The following is a 15,710-nucleotide window of genomic DNA, read 5'->3' on the forward strand; positions in this document are numbered from 1 at the left end:
AAATTAAGGGACAACCATCTTCTGTTTTGAGATCTTGTTTCGAAGTTATTGCAAATTCCATTTTTAAGTAGATACTAACTTGGTGCAATTGGATAATAAGCGAAATAGTGGTCCACTAATGTTAAGGAAATCAGTGGATAAGGGTAAGTTAGTCAGGATTGTTAAGGAACCATTCATAGTGGTTATTAAAGAGATGAACCGGAATAGTCAAGCTTCAATCATGGTCTGAGAAGGAAATTTCTTATGGGAGGGCTTTCTACGTTGGAACCGCTAGATGAAACTAATATGGGGTTGAAGTGGGAAGAGAAAGACATGGTGCCAATTGGAGAGGTAATTAATAATATGGTTTCAGCCATCAACATGGCAATGAGAAACTAGGAATTTGAAGAAGACGAGAGAATGAAGGTTTTGTTTGGTTTGGAAGAGATGATGTGGAGGTTATGCAGTTTTAGGATTGAAGTATGCTTGGTTCTATATTCTCTTTTACTTTTTTATATAAATAAAACTATGTTGGTTTGGAATTTCCAAGGATGTGGAAATCCTCGTTTTGATCATTATTTGAGGGAGTATGTAAAGGAATACAACTTAGATTTAGTTGCCTTATTAGAGACTCTTGTGAGTGGACACAAAGTAGACGTGGTGATTAAGAAGTCAGGTTTCAAATACTCTCATAGGATTGAGGTTAAAGGATATTCTGGAGGTATTTCGTTACTTTTGGAATGACGTGTATAAGGTAGAGGTTGTGGTGAATCATGTACAGCTGATGCATGTAAAGGTTACTGCTGGAGGTTTGGTAAAACTATTCTTTTGGATTGTGGTGTATGCAGTCCTAGTTTTGAAGTTTGCTCAGCATGTAACACTAGGAGCAGTCAAGAAGCATGGCATGAAGGTCGAGCTATGCAGAAGTTGCTGAAGCAAGTGCAGCTGATGATTTTATGTTCATTTTGTAACCTTAGTTTTGTTGTAATGTATTTTAGTTCATTTTGAAATATGTTAGTTTGATGTAATTTGATGGTGATTGAGTTGTTAACTCAGCTTTGTTTATGTGTACAAGCTTTTTTTACAAGTTTCAATGTATTAGTTGTAGTAGGTATTGATTAGGTGACCATATACTGATTTTGACAAGCTGAATGCTTGATTTAATTGGCATCATGCCATTATTCTTTTTTGAATGAATTCAATTAGATTTCCTTCCATATACTCTCCATTTTTCATTGCTTTTAATTCCTATTTTTCAGTCTTATATTCTATTATTTCTTCTGCAAGTATCGAGCCTTGTTGCTTAAGCTATCAGCTGAACTTGCTTGCATTTGTTCTTAACACCAAAAATTGGTATCTAGAGCTGTAATCTCAGTGGACCTGTTATTGTTCAACATTTAAAAACCATGGCTTCATTAGGCTTCTCACCAGCTGCACCACCAGTCTTCAATGGAGAGGTTTATCACATATGGGTGGTCAAGATGAAGACACCTGCAAGCATTTGACCTATGGGAAGTGGTTAACTTAGATGTCGAACCAGAGCCACTTAGAGCCAATCCAACTGTGGCTCAGATTAGGCAGCATGCTGATGAAATGACCAAGAGGCACAATGCCATGTCCTGTATTCAAAACTCTATGTTAGATGTGATCTTTACAAGGATCATAGCCTGTGAGACACCAAAGTAGGCCTGGGATAGATTAAAAGAGGAGTTCCAAGAAACTGAAAGAACAATAGTTATTGAACTTGAGAAGGGATTTCGAGAACTTGAAGATGAAGGAGGAAGAAACAATCAAACAGTATTCAGATAGGATTCCTTGGAGAGCAGTTTAGTGGAGCTAGAATAGTGGAGAAGGTGATCTCAACCTTACCTGAGAGGTATGAGGCAAAAATATCCTCCCTCGAAGCTTCAAGAGACCTGACCAGCATCTCATTGACAGAGCCGACCAATGCTCTTTATGCACAAGAGCAGAGAAGAGCCAGCAGACTGGAGGAGCATTAAGAAGGTGCCTTCTAAGCAAAAACCAAACCTATCTCGAGTACCTCTGCCTACAAAGGCGAAAAGACTTGGAGAGACAAGCCTAAGTAAGATGCTGCAAGAAGAAGGGATTAACCCTGTAGGCATTGCAAAAGACCTGATCATCCAGAAGCCAACTGCTGGTTTAGACCAAATGTGCAATGCCAACACTGTAAAAAGATGGGCCATGTTGAAAGGTCTACAGAAGCAAAGGCAAACCAAGGCAGTACCAACCACAACAGCCAAAGGTTGAAGCTCGAGTAGCAGAAGAGGGTAGTGACCATGAATAACAAGTTTTTACAGTTTCATGCTCATCCACTAAAGTAAATGCAACAAAAGGATGGCTCATAGATAATGGTTGCACCAACCACATGTCACATGATGCCGCCATCTTCAAAACAAAAGTGAGAATAGGAAATGGCCACTTCATTAAGGTAGAAGGCAGAAGGGATGTGCTGATAAGCACTCCCACAGGCAACAAACTTATTTCAAATGTGTTGTTGGTGCCTCAGATTGACATAAATCTACTTAGCATAGCTTAGCTATTGGAGAAAGGCTATTTTGTTGTGTTCAAAGGCAAGGAATGCCAAATCAGTGATCCAAGTAGACCAAGGCTCATGTCAGTCACTATGGTTGAAAAAAGCTTTATTGTTAACTGGACAAATGCCTCAAACTCAGCCTACACAGCTTCTTTAGATGAATCCAAGGTTTGGCACCAAAGGCTTGGTCATGCCAACTACAGATCGATGGACCAGCTAACCAAAGAAGATCTGGTTGAGAACTTCATTAACTCAGTTGGAAAGCAGGAAGTGTGTGAAGTATGCCAGCTAGGAAAGCAAGCCAGGCTACCATTTCCTTCAAACGAGGCCTAGAGAGCTTCAAAAGGCTGCAGCTTATGCACACTGATGTGTGTGGCCCCATGAAGAATTAGTCATTAAATGGCAACAAGTATTTCATTCTATTCATTAATGATCACTCGAGATTTTGTTGGATTTATTTTTTGAAGCAGAAATCAGAGGTGGCCTCAGTGTTTTGGAAGTTCAAGGCTACTGTAGAGACAGAAATAGGTTGCAAGCTCAAGACCCTAAGGTCTGATAATGGAACTGAGTACACCTCAGATCAGTTTCAAGCCTTTTATGATGAAGCAAGCATCAAACATCAGCTCACCAATACCTATACTCCTCAACAGAATGGTGTTAGTGAAAGAAAGAATAGAAGTCTGATGAATATGGCCAGGTGCTTAATGTTTGAGAAGAATTTGCCCAAAACCTTGTAGGCTGAGGTAGTTAACACTACTATGTATATCCAAAACAGGCTTCCAACCAAGTTTTTGGCTCACAAAACTCCATTTGAGGCTTGGTTTGGGTTCAAACCATCACTGGCACACTTGAGAATCTTTGGTTGCACATGCTATGCACATGTTCCAGTTGTGAAAAGGGACAAACTGTCAAAAAGAGCTTAACCTAGCATATTGGTGGGCTACAGCACAATCAAAAAAGGGTATAGGATCCTAGATCCTTCAACAAACAAAGTGATTGTGAGTAGAGATGTAGTATTCGATGAGAACTCCAGCTGGAACTGGAAAAGAAGGAACCAGAGGTAGTTTCTGAAGACATTGCAGCAGATCAGACCGAATTTGTTCATAATGGTCCTAAAATGGACATAGATGATGAACCAATCAGGGGCACTAGACCATTGGCTGAGATTTATGAAAGAGCTCAAGTAGCCATAGTGGTACCAAGCTGTTTTGAAGAGGCTAAAGCTCAGCAAGGCTGGAAACAGGCAATGGCTGATGAAATCAGCATGATTGAGAAGAATCAGACTTGGGAACTGGTTGAAAGACTAGCCAACAAGAAGACTATTGGAGTGAAATGGGTCTATCGAGCCAAACAGAATGTTGATGGAAGCTTGAACAAGTTGCAGGCTAGGCTAGTTGTTAAGGGGTTTAGCCAAAAGTATGGCACAGACTATCTAGAGACCTTTGCACCAGTGGCTAGGCTTGACACCATCAAGCTGCTAGTTGCCTTAGTAGCACAAATGCAGTGGAAAATTCACCAGCTCGACGTGAAGTCAACCCTCCTCAATGGATTTCTTGCAGAGGAAATCTTTGTTGAACAACCTCAAGGTTTCAAAGTGGCTGGTAAAGAAGGTATGGTTTACAAACTGAAGAAAGCCTTGTATGGCTTAAACATGAACCTAGGGTTGGTATAGTAGGATCGATAGCTACTTGGTCAGTTTGGGATTTGAAAGGAGCATTAGTGAGCCAACATTGCATGTCAAGAAGGAAGGGGTGTAAACTCTTCTCATTGTATCCCTGTATGTTGATGACCTGTTGGTGACAAGAGGAGACCAAACAATGTGATACGACCATGACCTGAGCACACTCTTGGACCAGCTCTCAACGTGTTGCTTGCAATCCTTTGCAAGCTGAACTAGTTCGATTCTAGCTAGTTGAGCTCAATTCGGCTCATTTCCAGCTCAATGAGCTTGTTTGCTCGTTTTGAGCTTACTTTAATTTCTATAATTTAGTTGCTGGAATAAAATAATTGCCAATTAGTTTATTCAGCTTAAATAATTAAATTGCATTTTTATTCTGGACGTTTTAATTAGAAGTGTTTAAATGTGTCTAAAAGTTGAGACAAATTAATTTCGTGTTTTAATTAATTTGTCTTAGTTGCTGTTGAGTTTAATTTGAGTCTTAATTAATATTTTTTTTAATATGTCTAGCTACAACATTTTAAATGTGTCTTTAGCTGAACATTTTAAATACTGGTTTTTAAATGTGTCTTAGTTTCTTTGTGTTTAATATGTCCTAGTTATTATCAGCTTTAATGTGCCCTAGCTGAATGCATCATTTTAATGTGTTTTAGTTGCTGAATTATTGTGTCTAAAAGAGAATTAATTTGCTGAATTTATTTAGTGCAGGTACATGTACAAGGGACGGGATAAGTGCATGAATGAAGATTAATAAGCTCTGATCGAATTTATTTGATGTTATTTCCAGCTGAATCAGCTAGCTTAAGGACCAAGGAAAGCAATTAAGAAAGAAACATGCATTTGGATAATGCATGGGACGGCATTAAAAGGAGCAGCTCCCCTTTGTTTCCAGCTGACTTTTCGTGAAGCTTAATGGACTTCCAACTTTTTAAAGAAGCAAATTAAGATGTTCATATTGAAGAAGGTTCTTTTCACATTGAGTGGCTGATCGGTTTTGAGCATTCACACTAGGGAACCACTCAAATTCGTCCATTCACACTTGAGGACCATTGAAATGCCGAAGCTACTCATTTAAATTGCAAGACTATTCAGCTTTACAAGGCAGCTCAATTAAGGTGTATTTAGTTTCTTTGGCTGAACCAAGACAATACATTCAGCTTACCAACACTCCAATTAATGTCCAGCTGAATGGATTTCATCTAAAAGCTGTCTGATTAAAATTTTTATGCATGAAGCTTCCCAAAAATGTCCTAGGAAGGTTGCTGGAAACTTCTAGCCTCTTTTGCTTTAATTTTGGCTGACCATTCAGCATCTTTTTATTCCATTCGGCTACCTTAGGCTTAGGTTATAAATATTTGCTCATTTGCATTTTGTAAGGACTTTTGAACCTTTGATTAATGTTTATACATTTTGTCAGTTTTTCAACTCTCTTATTTCGTTTTAGACTCAAGTAGATTTATCTAGCTTGCTAGTGCCGTCTTCCTTGTTTCTTCGAACTTATCACTCAATCCCGAGTGTGGTGTTCAACCATTTGATACCTTTGGTTCCTAACTCTAATAGTTAGCGGGTCAAGGTCCTTTTCATCACCTTTAAGTTTCTTATAAGATTCAGGTTAGTACTCCATTTTATTAATGGTTCCTTCTTGACCTTAAAGCCATTCGAGCCAACCGCAAATCCATCTTCAAATAACCTTTAGCCTCTTCACTTAACCGAATCCATTAGATATCATACTTAGCCATCTTGAACCTATTTTGGAAGCTAAATACCACACTTAGCTAAATTTAACCCCTTTATTTTAAATCGAGCGATACTTCTCATTTTAACGATTGGGCACATTAATGACTCGACTCATATCACCGAGCCGGTTCGCATCACAATGTTGAATAATTTCAAAGCCAAAATGCAACAAGTGTTCAAGGTGTCTAATTTGGGACAAATGTCCTACTTCCTAAGCATGGAAATAACACAAACTCAAGAAGGAATTTTCTTAAGTTAGAGGGCTTTTGCCACGAAGATCTTAAATAAATTCCCAATGCAGAATTGTAAAGTAACAAGCACACCAGTTGCTGTCGGAGAGAAGCTATTGAGCCAAAGTGTTTTTGAAAAGGTATGTGAGCCAACCTATAGGAACCTAGTTGGTTGTTTGCTATACTTAACTACCACTAGGCCAGATATAATGTTTGTTGTGAGTTTACTCTCAAGATTTATGCATTGTTACAACACAAGTCACTTCAAAGTTGCTAAAAGAGTTCTCAGGTACATCAAAGGTACTCTGAGCTATGGAATGCTGAATGCTTGAAATTGGTTGGCTATACTGATAGTGACTGGGCTGGTTTGATGGATGACATGAAGAGCGCCTCAGGGTATGTTTTCACACTTAGATTAGCCATATTTTGTTGGAGTTCAAAGAAGAAAAATGTTGTTGCTCAATCAACTGCTAAGGCAGAATATGTGGTAGCTGCAGGAGCTGTCAACCAAGCCATTTGGCTAAGGAAGATCTTGGCTTATCTGAATCTTCACCAAAGGGAAGCAACAGAGATTATGTGTGATAATCAATTTGCTGTTGCAATTGCAAAGAATCTGGTTTTCCATGGAAGGACAAAGCACTTCAACATAAAACTTCATGTTGTTAGGGAAATGGAGCAAGCACAAAAAGTGAAACTGGTTCATTGTAGTTCAGAAGAGCAGCTAACAGACATTTTGACAAAAGCCCTTGGTGTGTCAAGATTCTTACATTTAAGAGCTGAAATGGGAGTTTTGCAACATGCTAAGCAAGGAGGAGTGTTGAAGTTTGGTCATCATGTAACACTAAGAGCAGTCAAGAAGCAGGCCATGAAGGTCGAGCCATACAGAAGCTGCTGAAGCAAGTGCAGCTGTTGATTTTATGTTTATTTTCTAACCTTAGTTTTGTTGCAATGTATTTTAGTTCATTTTGAACTATGTTAGTTTGATGTTTGATGTATTTTGATGGTGATTGAGCTGTTAACTCAGCTTTGTTTATGTGTACAAGCTTGTTTTTACAAGTTTCAATGTATTAGTTGTAGTAGGTATTGATTAGGTGACCATATACTGATTTTGACAAGCTGAATGTTTGGTTTATGTATTGGCATCATGCCCTTATTCTTTTTTGAATGAATTCAATCAGATTTCCTTCCATAAACTCTCCATTTTCCATTACTTTTAATTCCTATTTTTCAGTCTTAAATTCTGTTGTTTCTTCTACAAATATCGAGCCTTGTTGCTTAAGCTATCAGCTGAACTTGCTTGCATTTGTTCTTAACACCAACACCTAGGCTATCGACGAGGAGAAGGCCATGGGATAATTAAATTTATTGGCAGAAGATATGCAATTGCCTTCAATAATTGCAAGCAATTGGAATGTGGGCCTTCGGCAGATGAATATGATGGACCACAGGGGCAACCAAGAGCTGGATGTGGTGAATTTCAAAAGTTTCTTTTCAATTTTGCCCTTTTTAATATAGATTATATTGGCCCGAAATTTACTTCGTCTTGAAGGGATACCTCGGAAAGGTTCGATAGGACAATCTACAATTTAAAGTTGAACAATTGCTTTCCTAGAGCACGGATCAAACACCTACATAGATTAAAATAAGATCACAGACCCTTGTTGATTGAATTAGAAGGTACAGTCAGCAAAGAAAGCAAAATTTATTTAGATTTTTTGAGGGATGACTTTTAAAAGACTCATTTAAAGAGTTAGTTAGGAAGAATTGGAAGGAAAATGTATCAGTGAGTCACAATATTAATGAGTTTACAAATTCGACTAAAGTGTGAAATAGGAAGGTGTTTGGGATCATAGTGGAGAGGAAGCGGAGACTGATTAGTAGGCTTAAAGGTATACAAAGGGCAATAAAGAATAAAAGTACCAAAAACTTGAGGAAATTAGAACCGGAGCTTCAGTTAGAGTTGGAGAAGTTGCTTAATTTGGAGGAATTGCTATGGAAACAACGATCAAGAAGTGAATGGATTATGGATGGAGACCGTAATGCTAAGTATTTTCATAATCATGCGCGAGCAAAGCAGGAGCACATTAGAATCAAGGGGTTAAGTGTAGCAAATGGTGAATGGTTCTATGATACTGAAATCCTTAAGGTGGAGGCGGTTGCATATTATCAATGCATATACTCGACTGAAATTGATGAGTTGGAACCACTACCTGACTATGGTCTTTTCAAGGGGTTATCTGCTAATGTGAAACAAACACTCCTGTCTAGGGTTAATAAAGAGGAATTAAATGGTGCTTTGGATTCGATGGCACCGTTGAAAGCTCTGGGGATTAACGGGATTCATGCCAAATTCTTTTAAAGTTAATGGGACTTAGTAGAAGATGGGGTATACAAAATGGTTTCTGAAGCTTTTAAAGGGAATAGGTTAGATCCATGGATTAATAAAATAGTTCTTGTTCTTCTTTCGAACAGGGATTTAAATAGCAGACCGTTTTCGAAATAGCGGCCGTTATATAGCGGTAGCACCGCCGACCGAAACCGCTATTGCTGAAAATAACGAAGTGAAGTGGATTCACACCGATAACGGTGGATAGCGGCCGTAATTTAACAGATAACGGCCAATTGCGGTAATAACGGGCCGCAATTCCCGTTATTTTCCATTTCTGTAAATTAAAAAAATCAAGAGATGTAGATGGTGATTCTGGTGAATGAAATACTGAATAGTGAAAAGTGAAGAATGATTGAATGTACTTTATAATAAAACAAAAGGGAATATATTCCCTACCTGCAAAATCAGCTTTCAATCAAAACAAAGTAAAAGACTAAAAGTATATAAAAAACTCCGAAGTAAGCAAAGTTAAAAAATCAAAACTCACAACACAAGTCAGTAAGTCACAGACTCACAAACTCACATTTCACAAGCAAACGAAAAGACAAAATCTATTTCTCATTCATTCTCCATATTTCGACAAGGTAAACAACAGAGCCACAGCCACAGGGCACAGGCAGCAAGCAAAGCAATAGAAATTCTATCCTAAAACTTCAAGTAAGTAGACGACAACTAACCCAGTAAGTAAAGTACCTGCATGTCTTGAATCCTAAGCATAGAGTGCTTTTTCGAGATTTTTATCCCTAGATCTGTGTTCTACACAAAAAAAGGGGTTTAAAATGTTTTCGGCAATTTCTGGCAACCGTGCATGGCGGCACCGTCGTCGGTGACCGGCAGCTGCCACGGTGGCCGATGGCCGAATTCTGGGCAACTGCAGAGAGAAAACGGAGAATGGAGAGAAAAAGAAAAAAATTCTTTGAACAAGGGCTGAAATGAACTTTCTAAAAAAAATTTTAATTTAAATAGGCCTTGAAAACGACGTCGTTTTGGGCAGGCCACTCTGGCACCAAAACGACACCGTTTCGGCCTAACCCGCGCACTTACCCGACCCGTTTCCTAGGATCCACGTGTTTTTTGACGGAAGGGTTAATTGCGCTTTTAGCGCTTCCTATTTTTACTATTTACAATCAAGCTTATTTCTTTTTTAATTTTTCCCTATAATTTATTTCGTATTTCAATTTGGTCCACCTTGAAGCTGTGCGTTTTGAAGGATGGGGATTATTTCCCATTTGATCCATTTTTTGTTATTTGCGCATTCAATTTGGTCCTTTTTCTTTTTATTTCTTTCGAATTTGCCGCAAATTTATGTTTTAAGTTCGATTTAGTCCCTTTTTTTATTTTTGCTATTTTATTATTAAATTAATTAATTTAATATTACTATTACTATTATTATTTTTCCTTTTTTTATTTTATTATTTATTTACTTGTTATTATTACCATATTATTAAAATTTAATTAGTTTTGCATTATTATTTCAATTATATTTCTTTTCATATTTATTTACCTAAATATTTTAAATACATTTATTTTATTATATCATTTTATTTATCTATATACTATATCCTTTCATATAATTTTTAATTTTAAGATTTTTATTATTGTTATTCTTATTATTATTAATACCATCATCATCATCATCATCATTATTATTATTATTATTATTATTATTACCATTATTATTATTATTATTATTATTATTACTATTATTAAATTGTTTTACACATTATTTATTTATTTATTTCTATAATATTAGGTATTTACTTTAGCTTTAAATTTTGTTTACTCTTTTGGTATTATATTGTTGATAATATAAGTAATGAGTTGTTGATATTTCTAAATATAATTTTATGTTTCTTATATATAAATAAAAATAAAGCATGCCACCACGTGAAGAGTTCCCGACTAAAGGATTGGAGGGTGCACCAAGTAATGATATAGGTTGGCACTTTGGAACTTCAGTGCCAAATGTGAGAGGAAATATCGTATGTAAACTTTGTGGTAAAGTTGTGAAAGGAGGAATAACACGATTTAAAGAGCACATTGCTCATAAAACCGGCAATGTTGCACCATGCCCTAATGTTACTGGTATGTGATTGATACTTTATTATTATTAAATGTTATTGTAAATTTATCAATAAAGATTATATATAATTGATAATAATATAAAGTGTGAATTATTTTTATTTTATTAACAGTTGTCATTAGAGAAAATATGATGAATATACTAAAAGAAAGCAACACAAAGAAAATAGACAAAAAGAGGAGAAAAGATGAATTCTTATCTCAATTAACAGAAAGAGGAGGATGAGCACGAGGGATTCATTGATGAGGTTTCTGCTATAAGGCAAGCAACTCGAGAAAGTATCCAATCACAACATGTGGCATAGAAGGGAAGAATTCAGACGAAGTACTGGTGGTTGGGATAACATTTGTGAAGAAGGGCGATCTTCTCATGGATCAGCTAGAGAACATAATAGAGAAAGAACAAGTAAATCTATCCCAGGTGAGTCTAAGTTTACCTTAAGGGGAGCTATACCTGAATTGGTTAGAAGCAAAAGTTCAAAGCAACCAAAGGTCAATGACTCTTTTTTAAAGAGTTTTCGAAGGAAGATAGGTGAAGCGATATCTAAATTTATAATATATGAAAGACTTCCTTTTCAATTAGCAAGCTCTCCATGGTTGTATACCTTAATTCAAGTGGTAACAGAAGTTAGACAAGGTGTAAAGCTCCCAACACCTTATGAGGTTTCAGATGTGTATTTGGAGTCAGAGTATCAACGAGTTCATGATTGGGTAAATGTACTAAAGACTCATTGGAAAGAATTGGGTGCAACTCTAATGTGTGATGGTTGGACCAACAGTTTGAATCAAATGCACATCATTAATTTCCTTGTTTATTGCAGTAAAGGAACCATTTTTTGGAAATCGGTAGATGTCTCAAGTGTCCGTAGTAGAGATGCTGAATTCTACTACTGTTTGTTAGATTCAGTTGTAGAAGAAATTGGAGAAAATTACATTGTCCAAATAGTGACTGATAATGAGGCATCAATGAAAGCTGCTGGAAAAAAATTAATATTGAAAAGACAACATCTATATTGGACCTCATGTGCAGCTCACTATTTAGATTTATGCCTTGAAGATATTGGGAAAAAGCCTAGTGTAGCAAAAGTGTTAGATGAGGCAAAGAAAGTGACTTGCTTTATATACAATCACATTTGGACTGTTGATTTGATGAAGAAGTATACACAAGGGAAACAAATACTTCGACCCGCTCTTACTCGATTTGCAACTCATTTCATTCAACTTGAAGAGATAACAAGACAAAAGCAAGGTTTGAGAGAAATGTGTCGAAACCATCTTTTTGAAAAATAAAAGTTTTAAGGTTGTCAACTTTTTAAAAAATTAAAATTGGGAGTCGCCACCAATCTTTTATTAAGGTGTGATTGGGTCACCTAAAAATGACTTTGGTCTACGAATTTTAGAAAAACGGTCCGGAGTTTACATTTATGAGGAAGGATTAGCACCTCATTACGCCCAAAAATTGGTACCTAGTTAATTAGTTAATGTCTTAAGGTCAAAAATTTTGAAAATATAATCTTTAAAAACTTAAAATGTTGCATATTAAGACCCTTTTCAATTCAGAGAAGCAAAAATGCCACACCCAATACGTTAGGGCACAACATTCTAATTTCCCCCAAAATGAATTAGGTCAGAATATAAAAATTTTAAAAGAACATCCACTCATCCAAGATTTAAGAAACCACACCCAATACGTTAGGGCACGATCCCTTTAGAATCTCAAACTCGGAATATTTCCTTCATAACTTTTTTAAAAAAATCTTCATTTCGAGAAATCAATACGCCACATCCAATACGTTAGGACACAACGTGTTGAATTACCCAATAATGAGCTTTTATTTTAATTAAAAGAATATCCATTTTGAAAAAGTTTGATTTTAAAATCGGGTAAAAAATACAATGTTGTGTTATATTAAATACATAATACAATAATAAATAGAAATAATGCATACAGATAAAACAAACAATGTCATGTAAAGCATCACATAAACGAGTAACATAATTAAGTGATAATATAAATGAAAGCACAAATTACTAAACAAATAATAATAATAAAACAGCACCCAATACATTAATTGAAATTTAAAAAATTCACTTAACCTACATAAACAATGGTCAAACATATTAATATACATATACATATATATATATATATATACGAGAATAGGCATGCATGCATAAATTAAAAATAATAATTACATTATGTTAAAACAAAATATGCGTATGTATATTAAGACAAATTAATATATAAAAATTAGATTAAAAAATAAAGAAAATAAAAAAGGGTTAATTTGAATTGTAAATAAAAGTTTTAGGCAAATCAGAATAGATGGAGACTGAGAGACCAAATTGAACGCAGATATTACGTAGAGGGACCGAGAAGGAAAATTTCCTATTTCCTAAACGTCGTTGTTCCATCAGATTGAATTGGAATTTAAAATAAATAAAAGGCCTAATTTTTAAAGAAATATAAACTTAATTGCAAAAATGTTAAAAGGCGGAGGGCTAAAGCGCAATTTGCCCTCCGCCGAAAACACGCGGATCCTGGTCCGGTCGGCCGACGCATGATTCTCCCTCAAACGGCGTCATTTTCATTGGCCTATTTAAACCAAATTTTAGTCAAAATTTCATTTCAAATCATTTCTAAAAACCAAAAACCTTTATAAAACACTCTCAACCTTTCGTCCTCAGCGATAGGTCGATCATCTGACGGTCCTCGGCGATCATCGCCACCGTGCGTCTTTACCACCGATCTCGACGCCGGCACCACCGTATGTGGTGGCCGGAAAAATAAAAAAAAATCTTTTTCAACTTCTCGACCCTTGAGCCCTGATCTAAGTTTAAATCCCACAAAACACCAACGAAATGCCCCAAAAGCACTGAAACCTTTCGGCTTCCGGTCGCCTTTCATCGGAGACGACTCCCTCAACCGTCCTCAATGATCTAGGACTCAACAGAGGTTGTATCTTTCTTTTCTTTATTTATTAACAGTATGTATATAATAGAAAAATAATAATAGAGAAAAAATAAAACTACAAAATAACAACCTTTTGATTCGATTCTTTTTTTTTTTTTGCTTCTCTGTTGTGTTGTACAAAATAAAGCTCTTTTATTGATTCCCCTCCATCTCTTTTTTACAATATTATTATGGCTTTATATAGCCGTATGGAAATACAAGAAATAGAAATCTAATCTTCTTGATTTGATTCGGTTTGATTTGATTTGATTTTTGTTTCCTTTCTTGTGTTCGTAGGTGTAGATCGTGAAGATTCGGGGTGATTTGGAGGCTTGCGGCGCCGTGGGGAACCCTAGGGTTTCTGTCTGTTTCGAGCCATGTTTGTTTGGGCCACTGAATTTGGTTTTGGGCTTTGTGGCTGCTTTGTAACTTTGTTGTATTTGGGCCTTTTTACCCGGCCAAAAATCGGTATTACAAATGCCCTCTTTTCTCATTGTCGTATAACGAGAATGGAGCAAAGACTTTAAAAATGCCCGATTTTGCCCAGACATGCTGAACCTTGGTATTTTCTTCAAAAGTATAGGAATTAGTGCCATCTTCAATCTACCTCACTACAACTTCAAGGAGATAAGACTAGATGAAATCTGCTCTCTGCAACTTCAGAGATAAGATCTGTGATTTCAATCCATCCCACTACAACTTCAGGGAGCTAGGATTGTCGGCTTTAATCTGTTCCATTACAACTTCAGGGAGATAAGATTTGCCATCTTCGATCTGCTCCACTACTGCTTAGGGAGATAAGATCTACAATCTTCAACTTTCTCCACTGCTACTCAGGGAAACAAGGCTTGGTGGCTCAAATCTGCTTCCCACTATCTTGGAAAGATAAGATTTTCCGTCTTCGATCTGCTCCACTACTGCTTAGAGAGATAAGATCTATAATTTCCAATTTTCTCCGTTGCTGCTCAGGGAGACAAGGCTTGGTGGCTTAAATTTGTTTCCCATTATCTTGGAAAGATAAGATTCACCGTCTTCGATCTACTCCACTACTGCTTAGTGAGATAAGATCTTCAACCTTCTCCACTACTGCTTAGGGAGACAAGGCTTGGTGGCTTAAATCTGCTTCCCACTATCTTGGAAAGATAAGATTCGCCGTCTTCGATCTGCTCCACTACTGCTTAGGGAGATAAGATCTATAATCTTCAACCTTCTCTGCTACTGCTTAAGGAGACAAGGCTTGGTGGCTTAAATCTGCTTCCCACTATCTTGGAAAGATAAGATTCACCGTTTTCGATCTGCTCCACTACTGCTTAGGGAGATAAGATCTATAATCTTCAACCTTTTCCGCTACTGCTTAGGGAGACAAGGCTTGGTGGCTTAAATCTGCTTCCCACTATCTTGGAAAGATAAGATTCACCGTCTTCGATCTGCTCCACTACTGCTTAGGGAGATAAGATCCATAATCTTCAACCTTCTCCTCTACTGCTTAGGGAGACAAGGCTTGGTGGCTTAAATCTGCTTCCCACTATCTTGGAAAGATAAGATTCACCGTCTTCGATCTGCTCCACTACTACTTAGGGAGATAAGATTCATAATCTTCAACCTTCTCCGCTATTGCTTAGGGAGACAAGGCTTGGTGTTTCACCAATTTGTCCTCTGGGGAACATGACCTGTATATTTCATGACCCTAAATATGCCTAGTGATTAGGATGTCATGATCAGAATGAATCAAATGCTCCTAACTAGGTATGTATGAATGATGTTTGCATGAATGCAAAATTTTATTTTTATTATTATTTTTTCCGAGAATGATCCCACTCAAGTTGTCATTACTCGAAGTTTATTGAGGCTTTGTGACTGACGTGCTACAACGCCTTCTTACTTGACTGTTTTTTTCTGAAGAAACATTTAGCTAAGTTGCCCCCACTGTAAACCTTGAAGTTTAATCCATTAAGGTGCAAAAAATTCAGACCATTGCTCCCACTGTAACCCCAAGGGTATATGGCTTTTCTTCAATCTTCTCTTATCATGATTCAAGGATACAGATTACGAAATTTGTTTACCCTCAAGGTGTCCTATCAAATGCTTATGCCCAAATGAAGAGCTTT

General features: G+C 36.7%; 2 protein-coding genes across 2 annotated transcripts; both read left to right on the plus strand.

Moving 5' to 3' along the window:
* The first annotated feature begins 7,555 nt into the window (after positions 1–7,555).
* Positions 7,556–8,537, plus strand: LOC105795920 (uncharacterized). Its single transcript, XM_012625571.1, has 2 exons — positions 7,556–7,648; positions 8,016–8,537. The coding sequence occupies exons 1-2, from the start codon at positions 7,556–7,558 to the stop codon at positions 8,535–8,537; spliced, it is 615 nt and encodes a 204-aa protein (XP_012481025.1).
* A 1,907-nt stretch (positions 8,538–10,444) lies between these two features.
* Positions 10,445–11,939, plus strand: LOC128039967 (uncharacterized). Its single transcript, XM_052628913.1, has 2 exons — positions 10,445–10,652; positions 10,912–11,939. The coding sequence occupies exons 1-2, from the start codon at positions 10,445–10,447 to the stop codon at positions 11,937–11,939; spliced, it is 1,236 nt and encodes a 411-aa protein (XP_052484873.1).
* Positions 11,940–15,710: the final 3,771 nt, after the last annotated feature.

The sequence above is a fragment of the Gossypium raimondii genome, chromosome 3 (assembly GCF_025698545.1).
Source record: "Gossypium raimondii isolate GPD5lz chromosome 3, ASM2569854v1, whole genome shotgun sequence".
NCBI classification, from domain to species: domain Eukaryota; kingdom Viridiplantae; phylum Streptophyta; class Magnoliopsida; order Malvales; family Malvaceae; genus Gossypium; species Gossypium raimondii.